At 40.2% G+C, this 27,525-nt stretch overlaps 2 protein-coding genes across 3 annotated transcripts in view; one reads left to right on the top strand and one right to left on the bottom strand.

Moving 5' to 3' along the window:
- The window catches only part of arhgap9 (Rho GTPase activating protein 9), a 30,524-nt gene extending 28,459 nt beyond the window's left edge, over positions 1-2,065 (top strand). For both annotated transcript variants that reach the window (XM_035524706.1, XM_035524705.1), the window contains one exon: positions 651-2,065. In XM_035524706.1, coding sequence (XP_035380599.1) covers positions 651-843 — 193 coding nt within the window. In that variant the 3' untranslated portion in view covers positions 844-2,065. The remainder of the gene's footprint in view (positions 1-650) is intronic.
- Positions 2,066-4,256: 2,191 nt separating this feature from the next.
- Positions 4,257-26,282, bottom strand: LOC113577974 (zinc finger E-box-binding homeobox 2-like). The gene is made up of 8 exons (XM_027010910.2): positions 26,213-26,282; positions 11,576-11,827; positions 9,890-10,081; positions 9,420-9,628; positions 9,204-9,312; positions 7,636-9,029; positions 6,662-6,845; positions 4,257-6,320 (listed from the first exon to the last, which is right to left on the bottom strand). The coding sequence occupies exons 1-8, from the start codon at positions 26,268-26,270 to the stop codon at positions 5,695-5,697; spliced, it is 3,024 nt and encodes a 1,007-aa protein (XP_026866711.2). The 5' UTR covers positions 26,271-26,282; the 3' UTR covers positions 4,257-5,694.
- Between the last annotated feature and the right edge of the window lie 1,243 nt (positions 26,283-27,525).

The raw sequence follows: 27,525 nt of genomic DNA, 5'->3' as shown, positions 1-27,525 counted from the left end.
CATTTAAGCCTATTACACTCAGACAAATCGCCTTTTCAAAGACAGTAAACTTGCAGTGGAGTCGTTTAGCTGCCGTGCAATATGTTTTCAGCCACTAGAGGGGATTCTGTATTCACTGATCACTGGATGAAGTCGCTCAGTGGCATGGACAGTCCCATACAGACCAAACAGCTAAGAGTGATAATGCAGGATTGTCGGTACAGGCCTAAATCAAGAGTACAGCTGATCCTAAGTTCTCTCAGAGAGGTTTTTTTTTATACATATACAAACAATAGTTGCAGGATAATAAACCCGTTTGTCGTGATCTGAATGATGCTCCGCCCACTTAACTTCCTTCCTTTCTCCACTTTTCTTTCTCTTTCTCTCTTTCTCTCTTTCTCTCTTTCTCTGTCCACTGAAACTTCTCCTCCCTTTCTTCCCTCCCCTCCCTCTTTTCACTTTTTAATGTGGAAGTTTCGAGCAATTTGCTGGCTAGATCCGAGCTGAAGTAGGAATGGCATTTTTAGAAGAATGCCTCATACTGTGGTTTTAACCCCTTCCTTTTCACCCGAGCATGCTGCGCTTGCGCTCACATGCACACTTACATGGTTTCTGTTTCCCTTTCTCTCTCTGTCTCCATCTGTATCTCTCTCTCTGTCTCTGTCTCGCAGGGTGATGGAACACTCGGACAGCAATCGCATGACAACGCAGAACATTGGGATTGTCTTTGGACCAACTCTGATGCGGCCGGAAAGTGACTGTGGAAACATAGCCATTAACATGGTCTATCAGAACCAGGCAGTGGAACTCATCCTCACTGAATGCGAGCAGATCTTTGGACCTGAGTCACCACAATCTCTCTGACACTGTTGAGGGGCAAAGACAGCCGCGGAACCTGCTCGTTGTGAACCAAAAATGACCTGAACTCAGAAAGGCTGCGGCACAAGGTTAACTCCATGGATCTGCAGAACTATGTATGCCTGTATGTCATCCTGGTGGGTGGGTGTGTGGGTGGACAGGTGGGTAGATGGAACTGCTTGAGCAAAAATCAGCCAGTTGTCATATAGTGTGTGCATAATACCAAAAAAAAAAAAAGAAGCAAATCTTAAAGACGTGCGTGTGCATGTGTGTGCGTGCGTGTGCGTGTGTGTGTGTGTGTGAGAGAGATGTCTCAAGTGTTTTTTATTGTGTTGGACAACTACAGAGTCTTTGGGAAAGCCAAAGATCATAGGTGTTGCCAAAAATGACATTAGGTAGATGAAGTATATTCCCAGTAAGCACAAGCATGAGCACAGGTCAAAGGTTTACCATGTTCACATGGTCACCTGTACTTGACTCTTTTTAGGAAAGTCAAAATGATTCAGTGTAATTCAACATACTCTGTAATCCCACTTTCCATTGTTCCATTAGTATCGTGTGCGCGGGTGTGTGCACGTGCACGTGTGTGTGCACGTGCGTGTGTGTGTGCACGTGTGCATGTGTGTGTGTGCGTGCGTGTGCGTGATAGCAGTGCAGAGGTATATTCTATATGTTGCTCACTGATGGGGTAGATTTCTTTGCCACTATTGGTCCAAATCTCTGCTTTTAATAACAGAACAAAGGAGCAGCTAAAATTGCATATGTTTAAAAAATGTTGAGTACACCGCCCACCCTCCAGCACCAGAGCTTTGGTAATTTTATATTGACTGTGGTTTGGCAGGAGACAAGAAAGAGCGAGAGAGACGAAAAAGAACAGAGAAAGCATGCATGGATTATAATGTTAGAGTTTATATATTTATTTTTATTTTCTTATTATTGCAGTAGGAGACGTGGGGAATCTGGAGATTACTAAAGCATTTCAAGCTCAGATCTACTGAAATCTTGCTGTTATTATTTTCTAACAATGCTCAGATGTAGTTTAAGCAACTGTTGTCCTTCGCTTCACACTGATGTGACTTACTCATGTCTTCTCCATGTCAACAGTGTTTTACAAACTGTGTTCTGACTGAAGTAACCTTTAAAGCCAGCATCTTATAGCCTACAGAGGTAAAACATATGCATGTCCCATGTTGGACTTATCACAATAAATCTGACTAGCTCAACAGGATTCTTGCTTTCGCTGCCACCAGTGTCTGCTCTAATAATATATCTTCAACTGACCTCTGAAAATGTGTATTAAATACTTTTATATGAGTTAGTCCCTAGCATGATTTGTAATAATAAACATTATTTCTATAAATGTTTATTTTTTAAATCAAAAAGTACAGGTTTGGGATAGGATCTACTTTACTGTTATAACCCTACATTATCATCATTATCAACGTCATCATCATCATCATCATCATCATCATCATCATCATCATCATAGGACTATTAGATGTTAAAAAAACTAGCAAACATAAAACACAGTATCTGAACTGGAAAGCTCTTGTGAGAATGGCATGCAAAGTATAGTCTTTCATTAAGCTGACTGCAGAGGCCCAGAGGCCTAAGGATGACACCTTGATACATTAACTTTGTATTTACTTACTTATTTAGTGGCATTTGGCACATAGCTAATAATATGTTACATATGTTGGTCAATAGCTAAATTATACACGTATGCATCTTATTTTAGAGTAATGATTTATGTCATTACTTTTACTCTGCTATTTAAGTTTTTCTTTCAGAATTATGCATATACTCTCAATCAGGTGAGTAGAGTGTGATTAGGTCAAACTGACATCTCTTCTTTAGGCTTAATCAGTTTGCTTATGTAGAGGAAAAGTGTGTACCCCACTGGTACACACTGGTAAAACTAATTTTTGTGATAAAATTACTTTCGGGCATACATCTACTAACAGCTTATCTTTCAAAACACTGCTTTATCTTGTAGGTCTGTCAGCAGAATTTGCCCTGACAGACTGACCATGTTTGTCCTGACAGAAGTCAACATGCTAGCTAGCTAGCTGTATGTTCAGTCTTTACTAAACCACAGTGCAGCTCACTAGCAAAAAAGCGTGTTGATGCTGAGAATGCCATTATCTGGGACAGAGATTATCACTTTACAGGAGGAATCTGTGAAGTAAAAAGGTAAATAGGGATGGGGTGTAAATAGGAAAGCAAGCAAACAAACAAAGCAAGGTAGCGAGGTGAAAGCAGAAGCATCAGAAATGGTAGAGGAGAAATACATGATGCCAAATTCAGTGGCAGTGTACATTGGACCTGTAGGTTACCCAGGACATTTCAAGTCTTCTAGTTTATTATTTATTTTTTATTAGCTAAATAATAACATTTTGTCTATTTATATAGCTAGGTTATTAATCTTTTTTATTGTTCAATATGTGCCACATGTACATATTTGAACACAATACACTCAAGAGCTAAAACTGTTCATTATAAGAGGGCATAAGACAAGCTTGATCACTTCTGGAAAATTAGCTTTTCTTTCTTTTGGTCTAAGAGCAAAACAATTTTAATAATAATAATAGAATGAGTTTCAGTAAATTCAGGGGTCATAACACATCGTCTACAACATTTTCTCATGAATGTAATAATAAAATATTAATTTATCTCAGAATCATCCTGATGCAAATAAATGAGACACAAATATTATTAGGTGACTTTGGTGTGGGTGGACTGGTATTAACTAAACTTGGGGATTTACCCCAGGAAGGATTTACCCCAGGAAGGTTTAACCCCGATACCTTTTTAATATGCACACAGATTATAGATTACATTATTAAAGTACAGATTACATTATTAAATTATATTAACGGTTAGTTTTAGTAATTCTAATTTCCTATAGTTATTCTGTATATATAACTTTATACAATCTTTTATTTTAATAAATTGCTTCTTTATTTAATATACTTTTGTTTAGTCGTTTACTGGTTTTTATATATATATATATATATATATATATATATATATATATATATATATTATATATATATATATATATATATATATATATATATATATATATAATGTGTTGCATTTTTAAATTAATTTGATTTTTTTACTTTACTTAATTTTCTTAACTACCCCTTTATACCTACTTATCATGTGGCAATCTTCTTCCTCCATGTATTAGTAGTATGTCATTCTGTTATGAAGTCAAGATGGACACAGTGGTAGGCCAGTCCTCAATCTTTCTTCCTTTTCTCATAATTGGTGTAGTTAGGTGGTTTTGGGCAGTAGCAAGTCAGATTTTGACTCAGAATGTAAATGGGGAACCGGTGTGCCTTCTCGGGGAAGGTGAGACGCATGCTATTTTTGTAACCTGTAATTAGTTTGTGTCATTACAAGCACTTTAGGTGGTTACATTAATGATTGGATTCTTGTTTGGCAAGCAAAAACATTTATTCTAAGCTTTTATTCTAAGGTTGATATTGACTATAGCCCATATTGGTCTATAAGTAAAAACATGACATTGGATATATACAACTTTATTAGACTAAAAACTAAGTGTATGCACAATTCTGTCTATAAAATAGTAGAAAAAGATTAATTAATTCTGTATAAAAGCAAAACTAATGCAAAATAAAACAATGTTCAAATAGCTTACGGGGCTATACATTTGGTAATATTTCCAAACACTGTGTTTAGTTAAACAGTTATAAAGGCCAAACCTGAATGAAAGCACCATTTCCCCCTCTAAATGCTACGGATGCTAGCTGAACTCTTGCATGGTTAATCACCACACATTAGCATACCTCAGTAATGCAGCGTCTGCGTCGCCCTGCGGTCTCAGTGCAGCTAGAGACAGTGCATCATCGTATTTAGCAGGCTTTCAGAATTTTTCTGCCTTCTAGAATCTACTGTTCTTTTCCCTTCTCGGGAGTCTTCTCACTTCTTACCGCACTTTGTACTGAAACATGTTCAATAACTACTGAACCATTTTAACGGATCCTCTGTCTCAGTAAGTGGCAATATCAACATAACAGCATGCATATTTAAAAGCACGCAATTTGACATTAGAGAGTGCAAATACATTACAGAGTGCAATGGATCCTACTGTGTTTCAAATGCATAAATGGAGCAGAAATAAAGGCTAAGCTACTGCTTGTGTGTCTGCCCATATTGCTCATACTGCTTTTTCCAATACAAATAGGTATCCATTAATATTTCTTTTTGTCATATTAAAATAATTAAGATAATTACATTAGTGGAAATCATAGAGGATCAGAATCTAACACATTTATGAATAGCTTTTAGGATAAGAAAAAAAACTCACAGTTTTCAATTTCGGTAGTTTACATGTTTTTAGAGTTGTTTACCTGGGCTAAACCAGGTAAATATAAATTAGTGATTGGGTAGTGGAACTTAAATATATTTTTGCATAACTTTTTACTAATGTAATTATTATCCCATCTTGCTTTTCAAAAGGTGTGGAAAGCTTTACTTTTAAATATGAGAATGGTGTTAGAAAAGCTGCATGCATCTTTGATAGATCTCTTGGATCAACACTGCTTAGGGGGCAAAATATTATAGCAGATATATACAGTTCAGGTTTGGATTGTTTTGCACTGGTTTAAGTCTGCATTGGTTTTGCACTGGCTTTGGATAATTTGCATTGGCTTAGATCTGAAGGCACTTGCTTGTCTTCATTCACAGCATTTTCACCCAGTCCTCTGCTGTCCAACATGAGTCAGACCTTTAAGCACTTCCTGGTGGGTGCGTTCAACTGCTCTGTCACTGTACAGTACTACTCTTTTTTTTTTTTTTTCACATCTTTGGTAGAAGCCAAAATGTTCATTTCTCTGTCCCGCAGTCTCCTACTGTCTCTAGATTCCTCATGTGCCTCGCTCTCTCTTCCTCTCCATTCTGCTCTCCTTTGATGTTGTTGCTGTGATGATTCATTTTTGTATCTTGTCCAGCCCCCACGTTCTCATCGTCTTTCTCTTTACTTTCTTCCCTTGTCTGCTCCAGACCTCCATTCCTCTCCTCTGTTCCCATTCTCCTCTCCACCTTCCTCTCATGGGCATGGTTACTGAGTGAGCTCTCCTCCTCTTCGTCATCTTCCTCCCTGAATCCTAGTGGCGCTCCATCCAAGCTGGAATCACTGAGGAAAGTGGCTGTTTCTTCCAGGCTCAGAGGAGTTCTGTCTGCCCCAGGATTCGGTTCTCTGTGCGGACTTTGGCAGAGGGCGGTGTGCCCCATGATAAGATCCTCTCCGGGGCCATCTGGGTCATGGTCTCGACTGCAAAACGCATAGCGGTGGTTCATATGCTGCGAGTAGGAGCCCGAGTGAGAGAAACGTTTGCCACATTTATCGCATTGATAGGGCTTTTCTCCAGAGTGCAGTCGGCTGTGCTCTATCAGGTGGTGCTTGTGCTTAAATGCTTTTTTACATATCTGACACTCATGGGGCCGCTTCCCTAAAAGAGACAAAACCCAGTCAACTGTGGATCCCATTTATTTTTGCAGCAAAATGGACTTTTACTTTTATTGCTATTAATATATCTCTAAGAAAAAAGAAGGAGTATAGCAGTAGGCTATTCTCTTCCCTTGTAACTATAAAGGTGGTACGTGTGCGATGTTATTATAAATTATTACAGTTTGAAACATTATCCTTATTATCACTGCATTTTAAGCCACTGTATATCATTAAAATCGGTAACGGTCACATCCCTAACAGCCTCCCTAAGCATTGAGAAATCTTTATTTAGCTATTCCACCAATAACAGTATGATAGGAGAGAGTGCTGTGGTGTTCGTACCCGTGTGTTCATATTTGTGCCGCAGCAATGAGCTGCTCTTCTGGAAGCTTTTCTCACAGATGTCACAGGCATACAGTCCTTCCTCGGTCTTCTTCAGCCGCTTTCTCCCTGGGCCATTATCTCCATTCATCCCCTCCTCCATCAGAGCGAGATAGTCCAGACCTCTGCGATTTACCGCTTCACCCTAGGAGAGTGATTAAATTCATAATGGAGACCTGAAACTGGCCAGAGTTGACGCACAATAATATATGTATTTGAATTTATGAATATCTATTATCAATGCTGTACGGTGTATACTGTATATTATATAATTTTATTTGTAAAGTCAGGTAATGAGTGTAAGGTTTAAGAATGTGTAACTGAACTCCACACACTGTGTAAATAGTCTTGTATTTACTCTGCTCTTTCCTTTAAGTATGTAGAGGCAGGAATTCCCCTTGTGAGTAATGTACTTGTGTACAGCACAAACAGGGGAAATAAATGCTTCAAAAGCAACCTACAGTGACACAATAAATAGGGGGCTCCTATGAATTAATAGGTAACACTAAACATAGCTCTTTGGCCTTGCAATATGAGCTAGCATTTCAATATGAGCTAGTATTTCAACTATTTCATGCACTTATTTTATTACTCAGAAAGGAACATCATTATTTGTCACAAACTATTGTAACTATGCCCACTAAGGAACAAGACTGAGTTGCAACCTGAAATTGGAGTACAAACTTGAATTTTCTTAAATATGCTGAAACATGTGATTGATTACATGAAACTGTTATGTTCTTGCTTTGAGGCAAGGCTTTATAACACCAAATGTCTGGTTCAGACATTTTTGGAGGTGAGTAAAAATTAGGACTGGCTGCACAGTGCTGTGGGTGGGAGGATCTATAATGAATTAATATAACACATTGTTATGAATATGTCTGTACATGGGTGTTTCATATGTTCTTGCATGTTGAAAAAATATATGCTCTAACCATGAAGTTTCTCTCCTGTTGTATTCTTTTCACTATTGTCTCTGAGTCTGCCTCCATCATGTATGTCATAGGTGAGAGAAATCCTGGGCTGGGAGCTGGTGGTGTAAGAGGAAGTGATGTGAGACCATTGTTCCCCATCCCTGCAAGGTTACTTGGAATTATGGGACTGAAAAGGGGATAGTTGCTGAAAACTGCACTTCTGAATAAGGGTGTATAGGCTCCACCTATATGGGGCTGAGAAGGTGGAGTTAACCTTCTAAACACACTCTCCATGTCCAGCTGGGGTGAGCTGCTGTTACAGGCTCGCTCTCTGGCCTCCCTGGCCATGTCTGAGCTCACGCGGGTTTTGGGAATGGAAAGGTCTAAGGGTTCACTCTGAGAAACCTCTGATCTAGGTGACAGCCTGTGTTGGTTGGGGCGGCATGGCGATGTTGTGATTGACAGGTCAATGCAGGGTGGAGAGCCAAAGCCCGAGGACAGAGGATGCTGGCGTTCCTGCAGAGAGGGTGAGGTAGGGCTCATGAGCGCAGAGTTTCTCGGGCTGCTGCTCTCTTTGTTTGGCCAATAGTTATGTGCAGGGTCTAGACGGAGGTGCACAGGAGACTGCAGCGGTATGAGGAGTTGCTGTGGGATGGAATGCCAGGATGGCTGCTGAGGGGAAGAGAGATCTCTGGGCAGCCCATTAGGGCTGGCATGCGTTTTGTGGTTGTCCTGAGGGAAATGAGCATCACGGGAAAAGTTGAGTGGTGATCCTTCTCTATGGCGGCGGACTGACTGGGCAGGCTCCTCTCTGTCTTTGCTCCTGCACAAATATTTCTCATGCTGCTTCAGAACAACCTCGTTTGGGAAAAGTTGTGCACACCACTGGCATGACACGGCCTCAACAGACGCTTCGCTCCTCCCCTCTCTCCCTTCTGTCTTGTCTCCATCCTTCTCCTCCTTGATTCCATGCTGCTCCTCTCTCACCACCCCCTTTCGCAACATTTCCTGAAGTAAATGTTCAAACTTGCCCCCGGAGTGCAGTAAGGGAAGAAGGGTGGCCTCTTTAAACATCCCTGTCCCCATGGCAACAACAGGATCCCAAGCCCGCCCCAGCTCTGGGACTTGTATGGTGGACATAATAGATTCATGTCCTTGATTGGGTGGCTGCTCTGTAAAGCACTTACTCAGTGGAGCATATGGAGAGCCCTTTCCTATACAAATATTCCTACTCCCGCCTATAGTGGGTGATGTTGGGGGGGCGAGGAGGTAGGTGGTGTGTGAGTGACCGTTAAAATATGCTCCGTGCCCTGACCCAGTCCCACCCAGACACTTCTTGCTGCTAAGGTGCGAGCTGTAGGAGCCTGAATGACTGAAGCGCTTTTTACAGTTTGAGCACTCGTAGGGCTTCTCACCTGCAGAGGCCAAGACAGCAGAACAGTGATTAGAGGCATATCAGCATGTGCGACAGATCATTGAGAATCTACAGTTTCATGGGCCAAACTAAATGAAAGTTCTGTTTGTGTGGAAGTACCAAACTTATTTAGACTTCATTTTGCCTTTAGTTCATGAAGCAGAGTGTCCCCTACCACTATGAATTCGCAGGTGCTCTTTGAGATGATGTTTGTACTTAAATGCTTTTCCACACTGTATACATTTAAACTTCCTGTTCTCCATGGTGGGGTCAGACACAGGATTCTGGAACACATAAACACATGACAAAAAGTCAATGCAGAGTGACTTGCACAGGTTGGTTGGCTTTAGACCAAGTTTAAATATTTTGATGTTATAGGCAGTTTCCCCACTTTGTCCTGTGTCTGGGCATGCAGGCTAAGGTGTCGCTCCATTTGTGCCCTGTAGGGAGTGTTGTATTCACAGAGTGGGCAGACGTCATGGCCTTTCTCCCTCTCCTGACACTGCTTCCTGTGTTCTTGGAGAGAGGCGTCATTCCCATATGACTGCTCGCAGAATGGGCACATCTGAAGTGAGGCATCAGGGCTGACAGGCTCTGCATCTGCTCACCAGGAGGACAGCATTACTTACTGAGGATGACTTTTAGCCAAATCCTTTTCACATTATTCTCGATTGCTTGTCACATGTTGTTGGATTTATCAGATGTGCTATTCGACTAGGCAGAAAGTGGATCTTATCGATAAAGGTAATGTCACGGAACATGTTGTAGTAGTACATTCGTTTTTTTATATCAGTGACAAAACAAATAAGTCAAAAAATATATTTTTCCAGATCCAAGCCTCCTTGAGTATGAGAGCGATACCTTTTCCCTCAGGCGACTTCAGAACTGGAGATAAGGTGCCTGATGCGTCTGGCATACCACCTGTGTGGTAGGAGGTGATGGAACCGTTGAGTTGCTGAGTGTGCTGTGGGTGAGAAAGGTGGGATGCTTTTCGCGGTGGCATCAGGAAGTCGTAACGACCCCAGTTCTCCAGCACACGGAAATCTTTGGGTGCTGAGGGAGCAGAAACAGGATGTGGTGGTGTTAGTTCATCATCTGTTTTGCTGTCTGATATAGTACTTGCCCTAGGAAAAACGTTGCCTTCTTGTACAGGTCCAAAACCAGCTTATGTTTTCCATGTTGAAACATTAGCCCAAACTTAGTGGTCACATGCACATACAAACACACTGACACACGCCCGCACACACTGACACGCGCACACACACACACACATGCGCACACACACACACACACACACACGCACACACACTCACTCACTCATTCAGTTTTTAAAATGTTTTTGTTTGTTTCATGCATGTGCTTAATGCTGTCATTCTCAGTGCTAGGTCAGTATTAGAGTGTTTTAACTGGCATAATAACTTTTGCATGATATGATAATAAGTTATGATAATAATTAATGAGCTATAGCAGAAAAAAATCACAGCTTTTTAATATTGTCCTGGAACTCAGAACCATCACATAAAGAAAAAAACAACAAGAAAGTAAAACCGGCGTGTCTGTGTATGTGTTTGTCTGGGTCTTTGTGTGAATTTAAAGAGTTCTGTAACAGAATAATGAGGACTGAGATGAAGAAATGCTTCAGAGATTCTCCCATGAGACCAATAACAGCCACAAAAGTAAAAAAACAAAAAAAACCATCAGATAATAATACAAACACAAAGCGAGGAGGACAGATGCGAGCCTAGCACTGTGACTTTGAGGAGGATTGTTCAAATGTTTGCAGATGTTGGCATCACATTTCCAGTTTTCTCTTATGTGGCCAGAGCAGAGTCAGAATGCTTAACTGCAGTAAAAACTCTGGTTCTGTGAGATGCACTGAATGTTTCTAGGCAAGCTGTGGAAGCCTTTCATCTCTGCAAATACAAAAGGAAAGTCTTGCATGCTCACTTTTGATTTCAAAATAGGAGCGTCACCTCATTTGTTGTGTTGCTTTTGTCAAACATGATGAGGCAGCACTTTTTTGAAAAGCACCTTTCATAGTGCAATGATTTCAGTATGATCTGAATGCAATCAAGAGGTTTTAATTTCCGTCCACGACTTGGCTATTATCATTTCTAATATCTCAGAGGCACTGGAAATTGCCGAGCTCAGAAATGATATAGTCACAACTACTGCAATTATTGCAATTTTTCCTTAATTCAAACATAGCAGGTAAGTGAAGGGGCATAATTAAGGTAATTTTCCATATGTGTGCTAAATGCTTTAGAATGTGCTATTACCTCAGCTTTTCAGTTGGATGAAAGCTGTCAGGTAACTAACCTGAGTTTTTGTAAAAATGCACTTACTTCTTTTAATATGAAAACAAGCATGACCACTTAAATTCCCCTGCTAATGTTAAAAAGACAGAGGCCTGTCTGCCATTTTGCAACATTTCTTCCATCTCTTTGATCCAGTTGTCTAACTGCACAGACACCACCACATAATTAGGTAAAGAGACGACAGCTGGTAAAAAGTGCCTTCTCTGCTCATGTGATCGTAGTTACTCACTGTACATGCTGTGTGCGCCATTCTCCGTCTCCCCGGGTGCAGTGTGCAGGGCAGTGGACTCTGTGTCGTCCCAGGCCTGCTCGGGGGAGCTCGGGCTCCTCGTGTGGGGGAAGCATCCGGGGCTGCCGGCCTCTGTGTCCTCGCTGGGTGTCCGACTCATCTTATCCTGCCCATTTGTTTCGTCCTGCACATCGGGGCCCCATACACATGACTCATCCTCTCCCTCAGAGTCCAGGCAGCGCCCTGTATCTACTGTGAGAGATGACGGAGAGATGGGTGCTTGAGAAAGTAACAACAACAACAACCAACCAGTGCATGATCGATGTTAAGATGTTACATGTGCTGAGGTGTACTCCAAATATGAAAAAAATGATAACCTTAAAAGCATAAGACTGTGTTATAGGTTACAAAGTGATGAGGTTACATTATATAAATACAATTATGCAAACATGTTCTTTAGGTATCAGGGAAAATGATCAATGAAATTATATTTTACTTTGGGACAAATAGTATAATATAGAGAACTGAGACTTGAGCAACATATTTTAATGCCTGTTTAATATATTGTGGGTCTAGATTAACATAGTAATATTGTAAAAAAAATTTAATAAAAAGTAATATACTGTCACACAGATTCAGATAATTATTTTAAAAATATCTAAATATGAAGTATTTCTGAAACAGGTTTGACATTAAAATGTGCATGTTTATCTTTTTCCCTTTTGCAAAATTATAATGACTCATTTGGTTTGGCATGTACTGGCCCAGCAGGCTTGCACTGTTATTCTGTTTATTGAGCTTTTCTTACTCTTCATTTTCTAAAAGATCAATACTGACCTGCAGGACCTTGATTAAAGAAAGCATATTATTCATATCAGACGCCTAGAATGGACTGGCACCCCGAGATTTTCTCATCGTAATTTTTTTCAAGTGATGCAAAGAATTTTGGGACTAAAACACAATCGAAAACAGCCTAAATTGCCAACAGAGTTTCTGGTTTTACCAAGCAAAACCCAAATGCAAAATAAAAAATGATTATCTTGTATTCACCGAAACCTTTATATATGAGTAGGAATGTGTGGGAGAAACTTTAATATTGTGTCAGCTGTAGCAATTTTGTCTAGGTTCTGAAAATGAGAATGATGATTCAGCATGTTCAAACGAGGTGACCCATCTTTTATCCTCCTGTGTCTGATTACTTTAGAAATGACTGTTGATTATTGGCATTTAAACCAATAATTAAAACACAGAGCTTAGACGAACAGACGAGATTAAAGGAAGGAATTGGAACTACAGCTCTTGAATAAGATTATTATGAACACTTGATTTTTTTTCCAGTTGATGCGGATACGTTTCTCCAATTTCAAAGCTAATAGTCACCTATCACAGAGTTTGAAATAAAGTTCTATATATAAAGCGCAATTCGTTTCAAATTTGTCCATGTCTCTTTGTCTATGGTATGTTTGTGTATATATGTTTGTGTGGGTGTGTGGGTGTGAGTGAGAGAGAGAGAGAGACAAAGATGGACAGAGAGGGACAGAAAGAGAGAATTGTGAATGCAAGTTATATGTTTAGATTCATTACCTTAAGTCTAATCAGTTAACAGTTCAAGTGTGAACATGTTGGCATTGCGTGGCAGGAAACAGCAGTTTCAGTTCGACTGTAATGGAAAAACTAACAATGCAGCAGAAACATGAAAATGTATGTGTGTGTGAAGTCCCAATGTTGCCCACTCATGAGTAATACACCTTTGTGACATTGTACAGGACAAATTAAATTAGGGCTTTTCCCATGAGTGTATTTATGCACACACTTGCATGTAGACACACACACATGCGCGCACACACACACACACACACACACAGTGCATAGTTGGACCTTTTCTGTTATGACTGTGCAGAACAATGACGTAATAATGACCCACTTGCTTAGATGGCCCTGAAGTTTGGATAAGGCCTCTTATTTTTGCACACATATCATGCACAGCATGACCTTTACCAGTATGACTGTGCAGAATAGTGGGGCAATAGAGGGCCTTTGCAGAATAGTGGGACAATAATTTCACTCATACTGATTATTGTGAGGCTTGTATGAGCATTCGTATTAGCATGTGTACACACAGTCACACAAACACAACACATTCATATTTTTGTGTTGCTCTCCTCCCAGTTTTACACTAATATACTGTGGGCCTGTGATGTATAAATATATGCTTTAAGCATGTTTGATGGTGTAATTAATGGACACTGGCAAGACTCTGAGGAATTAAGATGTAAGGTTCACCATGGATCTACCTCTGCTATTTTGACACTTTGTCATCACTATTCTACCCAAAATATGATTTAAATCCGAAAATCAAGTGAAATAAACCCAGGGGAATGGATGGGTATATGGGCTATGCCAGCCCCAGAGCTGGGGTTTCTCTGTTATCCCAGCAGGGCTTGTGAGTGGCAGAGGGCCTGCTCCACATTAGAGCTAAGTGGAGTGTACTTTGTGTTGCTGTGGCAGTGAATGACAGTGGTCTGTGTCTACATCACACAGGGATGGCTCTGGTTATCTCCCCCTGACAGATTTATTTATATATTTGGTTTGAATCGCATTCTCCACACACTCTTATATTTCAGCCAGTAAAACTCTGGGGGCACAGTGCGTTTGTTTGTTTGCATGTGTCTCTGCGTATATATACTCTTTGTATGGAGAGGATACACAGGACCCAAGAGAGAATGCTAAAATATATTTATATACAGAATCATACATGTAGGATACAGGACTCAGGACTCATGAGTTAATTCTTAGGAAACGGTTCTTATGGATAATGACATACACATAATACAGTGATAATGCTCTTTTAATTTCAAATTCATACCTTACATTTTTATCTATATCAGCAATTTTTTTTTAAATCCCGCAATTCATCAACTTTGAACCATAGAATAAAATAAAATAAGCACGAATATTAGAACTACAAAGAAAAACTATATAAACAAACATTTTTCTGAATATGAAATATACTTAAACTTAGTTTTAATATTTAAATCCATATAAAACCCATGCATACAAAAGTTGTATGGGGTTTGAAAGGGGCATATACACTGCTCATGCTTATTGTATAATGCATATATAGAGAAAATATGCATTAATAATACAAATGTTTTATCATTTGACTCAGGAAGCAATTAAAAATATTAACATGAAACATTTTTCAATTACATGAAAGCTATTGTTCTGACCAGCAGCAGGAAAAAAAGGAAGAACAAAAATCACATTACGCAGAACAAAAAAATGAAAAGCAATAAAAATAAAGAAACGTGCACGGAGCTCTCTGTGCTTTCCCCACTATGGCAATGATGACAAGTCATAAATGTGCCATACGTTTATTCATTGTTGCAGACAAAGTATTTGAGGAGATGTTGGACAACCAAGATACTGAAAACATTAGATAATGTAGAATCTGACCCCGCTTCACTGTAGCTAACACAAATATACTTCACAGTACTTGAAAAAAGTAAACCAATATAATTTACGTAGTGTAACACTGAATGGTACCTTCATTATATTACATTTCTTCAGCTGTTGTTGTGCATACTGAGGCTATAAGAATTGCACTGTACTGCCTTAAATGGAATACCTTGCTAGGCCACTATATAGTTGTTTTGCAAATGTTAATGTTAATGTTTTTAAGGATACATGATTCAAATTGTAGGAATATCAAAATGAAAATATGAAATGACTGTCCTTTTGAAGTGTTTAATAGATATTACAGCTGTGGCAGTAAAGCAAATAATTGCTAATTCAACACTGTGGTACTAGTATGTAGGTGTTTCTCAACTTTCATTTTTGCACACAAGAAATAATTCATGCTGTTGCTACTATATAAGACAGAAACATACAAAATCGACCTCCACTTTTACTCAAAGCAACTCTTATTTCAAAGAGTACATGAATCAAAAACACAGTATTTGCATAGAAGTGTACGGTATGGAAACTTACAGTGTGAAAAAGTTCTCAGTACAGTCTAAGCCACATGAAAACATGAAGGATCTGGTTAGTTCAAACTGTATTAAAATTAATACAGATTAATTAATTTCAGTATCTTACTGTGTACTTAAGTGTCCTAAATGCTTTAATCGCAACAGTTTAAAATATGTAGTTTCAAAAGTGTCGAAAACGGACACACTATTTCGCCATAGAACATCACACCTACCCCACAAGTAAAGGTCAAGCACAAGAGAGAAACCAGCAAAAGATTTTAAAAGTATAGTTTTACCTTTGGTAGCTGAGATGAGGGTTGTTCATACTTGAATCCTCTGTGATTAGGAATAACTAAAATATTTCTTAAATCACCTTTCTTAAAATGTAAAACATTAAAACCTTTGCGGAATTATCTGACACCGCTATTTTCACACTCTAACAATGAGTCACATAAGTACCACATCACAGCTACAACACCTCCTACAAGCTCTCTATGGTATCTTTCAGACATACACACGCGTACTCACACACAAACAAATATACAGACTCTCAAACACACGAGACGAAAAATACAAAAGCTCAAATATGAGCCATTCTTGGAAGACAAGTATGTGTTAGCCCCATGTAATGAATGAATACACTAAAGTATGCAAAAATGGATTACTAAAGAACATTCTGCAAACAAAATACACCACTAAAGATAAGCTGTTAACCACCTTGTTGCCATGCTTGTCAGCATCTCGCTCTGAGAAGACAGTCATGTCTTACAGCAATAACTAGCACAAAATATGCTACTTCAGCTAGCCAAGTCTGCCACACTACAAACACTTTCAAAGTGTGTCATTCATTATGTTTAGGGACGGTTGGCTAGCATACATATACCATTGCCTATTCTCATAAGGGGACAGTTAAGGTGAAGTGTGTAGGCTGATGGTTTCAGTTTAAAGGACGCCCCAGTGTAAGTTCCATTGTTTGTGACTGCACTAATATTTATTTGGTTGTTTCCCTGTTTTGTTTTGTTTTTTTAAACACTAAACAGTTATCATTATTATTCTCCATGAACACTGACACACTTTGTAGTTGTAGTTAAGGATTTTAAAGTGGCCTTCTTTGTTCTTGTAGGTGCCTTGTACTGGTTTGGCTTTACTATTGTCACACTAAAATGGATTCAAGTAGACTTAGGGGAATAGAGCTGGGTATGGTGTTTATATACACAGCCAAATTTGTGTTTATAAACCTCTAAATGTGTGTTTGTGTGCTTATGTGTATGTGCGGTCGTGTGTGTGTGTGTGTGTGTGTGTGTGTGTGTGTGTGTGTAATCGTGCTCAAAGATTATGCGCATATGTTTGTGGCAAGGAAAAAAATAAACTACTAACCTGCAAAAATAAATACCAAATAAAATGTGAAACAGATTATGCCCCATACGCATTTACTTTTCCCAAATGTTTCCAATGCTTGCATCTAAATGTATGCTAATTTCATTCATTATATATTTTTTTGTAACTAATTTGGCATTCATATTTAAGTGCTGCTTACAGTCATCCGTACACTGACTTTGTTCACTATGAACTAACGTTCTCTCTCCAGACGAACACAGAATGCCTGATGTGAAATGTGTGAGTGTAGCCCAACTTTGCAGCAGATTAAATTGATCATCCTGGTGGGACATTCGAGCACTGGGCTGTGATGCTTTACAACGTTGACGCGAAGGCCTGGTGAGTGGAGCTCGCCCCTCTGGGGCAGGGAAATGCGCTGCATCATTCAGCTGAGGAAAGACAGGAGAACCAGGCTTCTCAGAAAGGAAGAAGTGGGGGGGGGGGGGGGGCTCTCTTGAGCTGAGGTAGAGCAGTATATAATCCTGTGTGTGCTCATTTGCAAGTATTTGTGTGTGTTTTCGTTTGTGTGTGAGACCCTTGACTCAGATCATTCTAGATCCAGGCAGCAGAAGAGAAACATGTGGGGAAATTCCCCAAGCTTAACTCGAGTGGCATGATGACGAAGCCTTTTACATGACTACACCCACACAACCCTGGGGCTCAAGATTAGCAAGAAGGAGATCTCAAGATCTAATTCAAAAACCTCTATCTGAGAACACCTGATAACCTGATAACCTGAAATAACACTTTCATGACACTTCCTTTCCTTAAATGGTCTGCAAACAATTCTTATATCTTGACAATTTAATTAGATGTGGCAAGTAACATTAGAGAAAGAATGAGGAATAGTGAGATATAGAGAAAGCCAGAGTAACCTGTGTATGTTAACCTATGTGCAAGACTAATGGAAAATGTTAGCATCTGATACTATCCTTGATCACAGATTAATAATGAATTCATCACTCTCACATAGTTTTAGGATGCTCTGCTATATGCATTTGGTGTTTCTAGAGAAAACCACTCCTATTGTCACATCTCATTGTAAGTACATTTGTGCATGTGCCAAATTTGCTGGCTATGGTCCACACTGTGAATACTGAGAAAACACATTGCATCCTGCCTGCCTCAGGTAATGCTCTCATCAAAGCTAGGTGTGAATGTGTGAATTAATATGAAACTTTACAGGTCTCTGAATATGAAATCGAACCTTTGTTTGTATTTAATTAACAAATTGTTAGTCTCTGTATATAAAGATCATGTTTCTGCAGTGAGTACGAAGTGTCCAGGGCTCTCTTTTTGGTGTGTGTGTGTGTGTGTGTGTGTGTGTGTGTGTGTTTGTGTGTGTATACTATGTGGTTTGTGGGACAGTACTGGAATTTAGAAGAGAGTGTATGCTCCTACGCATGCACCACACTCTGAATCAAAAAAAGTCTTCATAACACTCCAACAGCACTCTCTCTCTCTCTCTCTCACTCTCTCCTCTCTTCTCTCTCACTCTTTCTCTCTCCCTTTTGCTCACACCACACTAGAAATACCAGTGCTTCCCCCCCAAATGGTTTTTTTTCTCTTTTTTCCCTCCTAAAGTAAGAAAATGTTTGCGACCTCTTCCAACCTATCTGATGTGGTTCGTTATTTTGTGCATTTGCACAAACCACACAATCGTGGTTCGTGAATATTAAAACATTCTCAAGGCCCAGAGCAGACCAGGATCCTTCACTGGTAACCAGACACACACATACACACAAAAAATGTTTTTGAAGTTTTAATAAGAGGTTTAAAATAAAGTGTCTCTTTGAGCTTAACAGCTAAGCTATATAATGTAATTTTGTTAGTTCTGCTTGAGTTATAACATTTCTGTTGCATTTGCTGAGAAATTAGTTTTTGAGTTTCACAAATATGCCTAGAATCCATGGCTGAAGGACTATCCTTTTTTATGGACTTAAGTGAAATTTCTACCTCAATTTACCAAAGCCTCTAGCTCCCTTACTCACTCCTGATGTCTTTTCAGATATGGAGTTCTAAATGAAATGCCATATCATTACATTACCTACTTGCAGTGGGTTGAGTTTTGAGTTCTTCCTGCTGTTCAACATTAACAGGTATTTATCAGCACCACCTTGTGACACTATTAGAAAATGCAAGTGAGCAAAATAGTTTAGATATATTGTGCACAATACAGCATTTTCTGCATGGAAAAAAAATTGTTTTAGAGCCTTTCAAAAGAACAAGAAACCGTGTGGTAAATTATATGTGCACGTATACTTACACAACATTTTTTTAAAACTGCCAGCCTCTTATTGATTAATTTGTACAGTTGCATAGGGAAGACTTTTTGTCACATTGGGTTCTGTATGAGCACAACTGTGTTTGTCTGTGCTTGTGTGTGTGCATGTGTATGTGCATGATTTTGCTGGCATCAGTTGGCGTGAATGAGGCAGGCATGTGAACCTAAATCAACACCTTGAGAAACACTCAAAATTCAAAAAAAGTGTCAATGCAGCAAAACGACCCGCTCCACTGAGGAAGTAAGGGTGTGTGTGTGTGTGTGTGTGTGTGTGGGTGGGTGGGTGTGTGTGTGTGTGTGTGTGTGTGTATGTGTGTGTGTTAGTGTGGGTGGGTATGTGCATTTGGGAGTCCAGAGATGTCTCTAAAAAGAGTAAGAGAGAATGAAAGTGTGAATGAAAGTGAGAAAGAAAAAAAGTAACAGAATAAAACATATTGAGAGAGCTGGAAAAATGGCAAGTTTAAGAGGCAAGCTAGAAGTTTAAGAGGATCTTTGAAGTGAATCATTGAAGAGTGTGAGTTTTTTGTGTATGTGTGTGTGTCTGTGTATGTGTGTGAGAGAGAGAGAGAGAGAGAGAGAGAGATTGAGTGAGTGAGAGAGAGAGGAATAGTGAGAGAGTGCAAGTGAAAGAGACACGGTATAACTGGGATTTGAGTTCTGTAAGTTGAAGCAGAAGGCTGGCGGGCTGTTGTGCGTTTGAAGTGTGTGTGTGTGTGTGTGTGTGTGTGATGTGGTTTTTGGGGGAAAGAGCAGCGTGTGGCGTCAGTGGGACTCTGGGAGAGGGGGTTATGGCGACAGTATGGGGCTGAGGGACCCCCTCCCGCCTTTTTCCTCTCCCAACCCCTTCCTTCTGCTTCTCCTCATCTCTTCCTATCATTGCTCTGTCTGTGTGTGGGTGGATGTGTGTGGGTGGATGTGTGTGGGTGGATGTGTGTGTGTGGGGGGGGGAGGTACGCGTATGCACATGCCCATGTACATGTCCTGTTAGAGCAGCACTGAGGCTAATCTGGCCAATTGTACACCTCCACTACCTATTACTGATATTAAAGTGTATTACCTATATCCTGCACACGCAACACTCTTAGATCCATAGCCAAGAAACTTCATTGCTGCTATGATCTCTCTCTCTCTCTCTCTCTCTCTCTCTCTCTCTCTCTCTCTCTCACACACTTACTCTCATTCATTCTGCTATACCACAAATGTTTCTCGATCACAGAGAACCGCTCTCTCCCCAGACTGGCAGGAGTGCTGTGCAGTGTTCAGTTTTGCAACCCCTCTTCAGGCTCTCTGCACTCCTACTGTAGGCAAGCCCTCCTTCTAATCCTCACAGCCCTGTCGCTTACATCCCAAAGACAGTGTGTGTTTGTCACTTCCCAGAGGACGGCTATGACCCTGGCACAGTTCAGAGTGCACATGCAATACTGCAGATTTAGGAAAGGGAGATCTAAGGTGTTTCGGAGCTCAGAAGAACTGATCTGCAGCAAAACGAACATCCGCACTAGTTGTCTTTTTTCACGCCTTTGCTTCCATCATGCAGAACAACTAAGGTTATCTGCCCTGCTATCTTCTGCTACTATGTCACAGAAGGCCTAGTGGCACACAGAACACTGAAAGGGAGATCAGAGGAGTCACTGCAGGTATGATAGCAGGGGCTCACTAGCTAATACCCCACCGCCAAAGGTTCAGTCAAAACCGTGACTATTTTCAGGGCTCTTGTTGAGCAGTGTCTGAGTCTATCATGTCCTGTGGCCTGTTTAAAAGCATGACAATTTACTGGCTTTACTGGTGGTTGGTTTGTACCTTTGTACTGTGGGTACTGAGGCAGGGAGGAGAAGGGAGTAACTCTCCCTCTCTGTCTCTTGATCTTTGAATGCTCAAGGTCTTTCTGCCTCTGTAACTACATCTCCTAGCTCATAGGTGCATGTTTTCCTTATAGTACATGAGAATACAGGGTATAGCCGATTGGCTTTGTTTAAGGAGTGTATGAAATTGCATGGAGCGCCCTGTGCGTGCATATGTATGCATGTGTTCCATCTGTTTCTGTTCATAAGTGTGTGTTTAAAAAAACGGAGTAAATTAAATGTGGCATGTAGCTACCACATGCAGCAAACGAAGCCACACACTTCCTTCAGAGACACTACCAGTCAATCACCAAACATCACACGCAAACATCACTCCTTTTGTATGTGCGTGCGTGTGTGCACAGCCAGACTTACAGCCTTTTACAAGTAAACAAAGGGTTCAACTTGACAAATATCTCAATTGAGTGCATGTTGATCCAGCGCTGACCCACCTGTAGCAGTTCAAATGCCCATCATGAGATTAGAGATGGAGTCCCAGCCTCTGTTCACACACTCCTCAGGGCAAACAATCACACGCTCCGCACTCACTGGACGCATCTCACTGCACACAACTCAACGACTTCCAGTCTAGGCTCCCTTTGTCCATATACTTGAGTTTATTAGAACATGAGATGCAGAAATTCCAAATGCTAGATCAAAGCTTAAAACGTTTGATATACACACGACCCCAGCAGTCTTTGTAAAAGACTCCAGGATCAGAGGCTGTATGGCTGAACGTGTTGCATTGTTACTATGTGGACTGTGTGCTGTCTGGCTTCAAGTGAAGCAAGAGTTCCTATCAAAACACAAAATCTCCCACTCAGGAGAAGCTACACGCACTCATGACACCAGGAAATGCACACACACACACACACAGACACACAGACACACAGTCAAAAACTTATATGCACACCTACATCTATTTTTGGTTATCAGATAGAGTTACTAGTTTTATATGACTTGATATTTTAAATGCAGTTCATCCTTAGAGCTTCGCCATAAGTCTGACATTCTTTCACAAACCACATAAACACAAACACACCCACACATACACGTACCTACACACACACACACACACACACACACACACACATACACATACATACACTCTACTCTTTTTTGGTGTTTCCATTTGCTTATTATCTGTTTCTGTCTCACTAAATCTCTCTCTCCTGCTAAGTCTAACGCCTCAGCCCTGTCGTATAAGGAGCACTACTAATAAACCTTGGAGCCTGGACTCCTCTCTCCCTCTCTCTCTCTCTCTCTCTCTCTCTCTCTCTCTCTCTCTCTCTCTCTCTCTCACACACACACACACACACACACACACACAGTTTTTCTTCTCTCTCTCTCTCAGACACACAGTTTTTTTTTCTCTCTCTCTCTCACACACACACACACACACACACTTATTCTACACGCTCGCACACGCTCTCTCACGCTCTCACTCTCTCTCTCTCTCTCTCTCTCTCTCTTTTAGAATCTCTCAGATTTTTTGCCCAGTACTGCTCTGTCGTCCAAAACGACAAGTGACTCCCACTTATAGTCTTTCTGTCACTGCCCTCTCTTTTGTGTACTGCCCACTGTGGCTAAACCATGCCAAAGAACCACACACACACACACACACACACACACACACACACACACACACACGCACACACACACACGCACACACACACACAGACTGCAGCAGACACACAGCTGGACCCCAGCTGCCTACAAAGAGAGGGGTTTGGAAATCAATGAAGGAGAATGTAAAAAAAGGGAAAGAGTTGAAATAAATTGGCACTTGAAAAAAAGAAGGGAGAGAGAGGCAATTGAGAGGCTGACAGCGACAAAGTGGGAGGAGGACAGATGAGGCCAGACAACAGCAGAGGAAATGAGCTGGAAGCATAAGACAGAACTCTACACTGGGTCTCGAAGAACAGGTCAGAGGCCACAGTGGCCAGAGAGAATCGTCACTCCAACCCGTCACTCGACCCGAACCTGAACCCATTTGTTATTGATTATTTTATAGCTGGCTGGAATTGTCTATACGGAAGACTCAATGGGAATAATTTTAAATTAGTCCCTCAAAAAAAAGGAACATCCCCTCTCACTAGCCACATCATTTCTCTGGTGGGATTCACCAAGCCAAACACTCTGTCTGTTCCCTCTAGCAGTGTGTGCTGCGTCCAGAGATGTGCAGGTACCTCAGTTTACCTTTACTGAACATATGATCTACTGAGCTGGCTTGTACAATTTAATATAATCCACTTCACAGTTGGGGTTATTGCAATTCACTTCTCCCCTTGTGCAGATATTTTGAGAGCTTAGATTTTCATCTGGAGATGATGCTCCATGCATATAACACAATTTTCTGTGCATTTAACACCAGTTTGATATGTTTGTTTCTAATTGCTGTGTGGTGGTCATGTGTCATAGCACTGATTGCAGTTCTGTCACTGAGCTAGATTAGCCTCTGTAGTCCCTAATAGCAAGATCAGAGAAGGTCTCAAACATACAGCATTTAAAAGAGTGTTTAAACTTACAAAAATGTTAGTTGAAGTTAGCTTTTTTGAAGTGAAGTTTTCTTAAGTTTTTTCATTAAAGAAACAGAAAGAATAAATAAAAGATTTTTTGTCTTTTAGCTTTTCAGACAAATGGTGTGAGCTTTCGTGTTTCAGGTTGTGCCTAGTTTGTTTAATTTTATATCAACTACTAAGATACTTTGGTCAGTCACAACGAAATAACTTGAACCTTGAAGCATACACAAAAGAACAAGCTTAATTCATTTGTCACGAACTGCTAAACTGCTCTGCTTTAAAATTGCACGGGCCTGATTTTCTGGGTCGTAACGCATTAATCGTGATGCACTGTGCTGTTGTCTCCCTTCCCCTGGAACAAGGCATGAGTGAGCAGCATTCCACCCAACTCTGTGTGAGGGTCTGAACTGCTTGGCTACGAATTTCTCTCACCACAGAGACCAGTGGTCTGCCCCACTCATGGTCATATGCCAGATGACAGAAGAGAGGACAGAATAAGGGTGTTAAGAACACACAGGAGATGGCACATCATATCTAAGAGATGTGTAAATGTGTGTGTGTGTGTGTGTGTGTGTGTGTGTGTGTGTGTGTGTAACAGGGAGAGGGGTGTGGGTTTGTGTTTAACATCTGTACTGTACATCACCAGTGTCTGTCCAAGAACATTCAAACCTAACTGCACACATGACCTCCCCAGTTTCCGCACCTTAGCTGTACAGTAAACTGACCATCAGAAGTATGAAAAGGCAGTTGACACTTCTGAGACATTTGAGACCATCATAAGCCTGTGGCTGACAGTTCAGCTACAGTGGCTGCATCACTCAGGAACATCATCACCCAATAGAGGAACCACAGAACTTGTGAAGAACAAGAGAGTTCCCTTAGCACTATGCAGATCTGCACTGCAGGCATGTACGTGCATGTAAGACAGCAGTTGGATGGTAGCATTAGCCTTATTAGCTCTGAGGGGCTCACATAGTGTGAGGCTGACAAAGCTAACACCTCATGGGGCATGCTAATGAGGAACCTCGCTTGCACTACACTGACACTCAGAGACACACATGTACACATAAACACACACACACACACGCGCGCGCATACACACACACACACACACACACACACACACACACACACACACACACATATATATATATATCAAAGCCAATTGACTAAAATGTTTAAAACGCATGAGTATGTCTCATCATATCTTTAGATTACTTTTAGCCAGTCAGATTTATCCCAGTGAGTCATTGCTACACAGATGTTTTATTCTTTAAAACTTTTGAAACTAGCACTAACGAGGCACGCATGTTGTCTAAGCAATTGTTGTCAACAGTCATCTGTCTTAGCCCTCAGTTTTAATAAAAGTATATACACACGACACTACATCAAAATGTTCCACAGTGGTATTTATAAAGTAGCCTGTATGGAATTCACTGTAGCTACATATGTCCGAGCACAAATTAATGATATTATCAATTGAAGAAATCTTACAGACGGCAAATGAGCGCGTTTGCCGCTATCGCCTTCATGGAGTGAACAAAGTAGAACCGTTTATGTCCTTTTGGTTGGTACAGCTTGCTATAGAGCAATGCACAGGCAGCTGCAAGGAGGGTTCTTGTGTCATTTTGAAAAACTGACTTTGGTCTACAAAAAAAAAAAAAAATCCTGATGGAGAAAAACCATTAAAAAGATGGATTATAAACATAACTAATAAACTAAAACAGAAGGCTGCAGAGTTACTATTGTTCCGCTTTTACAGCAGTGAACGTAACATGCTCCCATGATTCTGTCATGTCTAAAATGAATGGCATTACAGACGACTTATGTTAAGCTTTTAAAACTGAGGAACTGAGCGAAAATATAACTGAAAGATTCGTAGTTTTTATAATGCCGTAGAAATATTGTAGCCTGTATCTTCTTATGTATGCCAGGTCCTGGGTCATTTAGATTCACCATGAGCACGTTGAATGTATTTTAAGAAAAATAATTTAAAGAATATTTTTTCTCATTTTAAACACCTCAAATCATCATTATTTCCCGTGAGATTTGAACGAAAGATTAAATGATTCGTCTGTCGTTCATAAGATACATATTTATATTTAGTTTAAAACTAGTAAAACTAGAGACCTACGTCCAAATGTGTGCACAATCCTATAAGTGTTGCAGTAAATTTTACATTTAAATTTAGCCATTCTCAACAAAAATCTTTATTCTTGGAAATGCACGAAAAGTGCAAAACAGACCGCAAGTTCTCATTCGCTCTTTCATATAAACACACGCACGTTGCTGACATAGCCAATATCTCTCGACCGCTTTTGCTGAAACTAGCAACATGAGTTAAAATTTTAACCTTTTTGCCTAAGGATATAATCCCTAAATACTAAAAAAAAAAAAAGTGAGTTTTGGGTGTTCTACAATTAGAATGGTAAATTAGTATAGTAAACTGCCTACGTGCAGCAAAATGGATCTCTAAATGTGTCGAAACCTCTGAAAGCTATCTGCAAGTAATTACTGTTCAGCAGTTCATAGTAGGCTACTCAAATGCAAAAGTTCTGGACAACGTGTTTTAACTTTCTACAAGTGAAAACTCAGACTCCAACATATCATCTCTGAGAGTGCGATTTAATAGCGTGTCATACCTTGGTTCCTTCGCGGATTCGCCTGTTTCCTCCGTTTTCCACGGTTCTCTTCTGCCATAATGCCGCGCAAACTGCCTAGGAGATATCACTTCGGTAAGCAACGGAACGGCGCTCCGCATCGTCCGCGCCCTCATCGGGTGACTGAAGCGCTACAGCGGCCCCGCGTCAGGCGCGGGAGCGCAAATGATGTCATCAGAGGTTGCTCCTGACTATAGTCGTCCAGTCGCTCAAAGTTAAACCATAGTGTGAACCGTATTCCGGCAAACCGCGAAATGCGATATTTCAGTAGTGCTGCTTGTATTCAGATTATGTCATTTTAAAGTTTTAAAGGAGAATTCTTTTTGACAGGGATGTCCACCGTTCTGGATATTGGTTGATCCGTTCTGGATATTGGTTGTGCTTGTTCAGTTATCAAAGACATGCGATCACTGCAAATGCTGGCGTACATAAAGAGAAATTATATGACATCAGATTTTAGTGGCAAAAGGGTATTCTACTCTTCCTAGTAGGCTAAATAAATATATCGTTATAAAAAAGACAGGTTGTTACATATATTTGTTTTAGCTAAAATTATCAACTGGTGATGTATAACCAACCCTCCTAAATAATCTCCAAATAATCAAATAAACAAACAAACAAAAACCAATCCATCAGCAACCACCTGTCTGGGATGGTTTGTGTAATCCTACATTCAATTCCACACTCACATCTGTCTCTCAATAGGTTATCGTTTTGAATTTTCGAACATAACCTCTGTTTATTGTATCTTATGCTTATGTGAATATTCAGAGGAGATTAAAAAATAGCAATAATCTTTTGCATTCATGTCGTGATAGTTTAGCTAAACCTTACCCCACCTGCGTCTTTGGTCACTCTCCCAAATCGGTGTAGGAAGTATTACATTGTCGTGCTATTGTTTGAATGATTGGACCCTAATCTGTTTAGCAATTGAAAAAAAACATCCGAAAAACGCAAACATACCGTTTCAGGACCCCTACCCTGACATTCACACGCATAACTACCTCTCTAGCGCAGCGGTGTCACCGCATTCGCTGTCATGATAATATCAGTGGAATCGACCCTACTAAGGTGTGCAAAATATGGTGTAGTTTTGTGGTTGCTTAAAGTCATAATCTGAACGATATAAATTATTGAAGAAAGAATAAAACATGTTTTATTCATTGACGCGTTTATTATTAGTAAACAGTGAACAGATAATGACCAAATTTAATCCTAGTTAGGACATAACTTTTATTCACAAAGGTCCAATCTCGATCACGCAAAGTACAAGTACTATAGTTAACTATATCATT

This window comes from Electrophorus electricus, chromosome 3 (genome assembly GCF_013358815.1).
Source record: "Electrophorus electricus isolate fEleEle1 chromosome 3, fEleEle1.pri, whole genome shotgun sequence".
Classification (NCBI taxonomy): domain Eukaryota; kingdom Metazoa; phylum Chordata; class Actinopteri; order Gymnotiformes; family Gymnotidae; genus Electrophorus; species Electrophorus electricus.
This window is presented reverse-complemented; position numbering and strand designations above follow the sequence as displayed.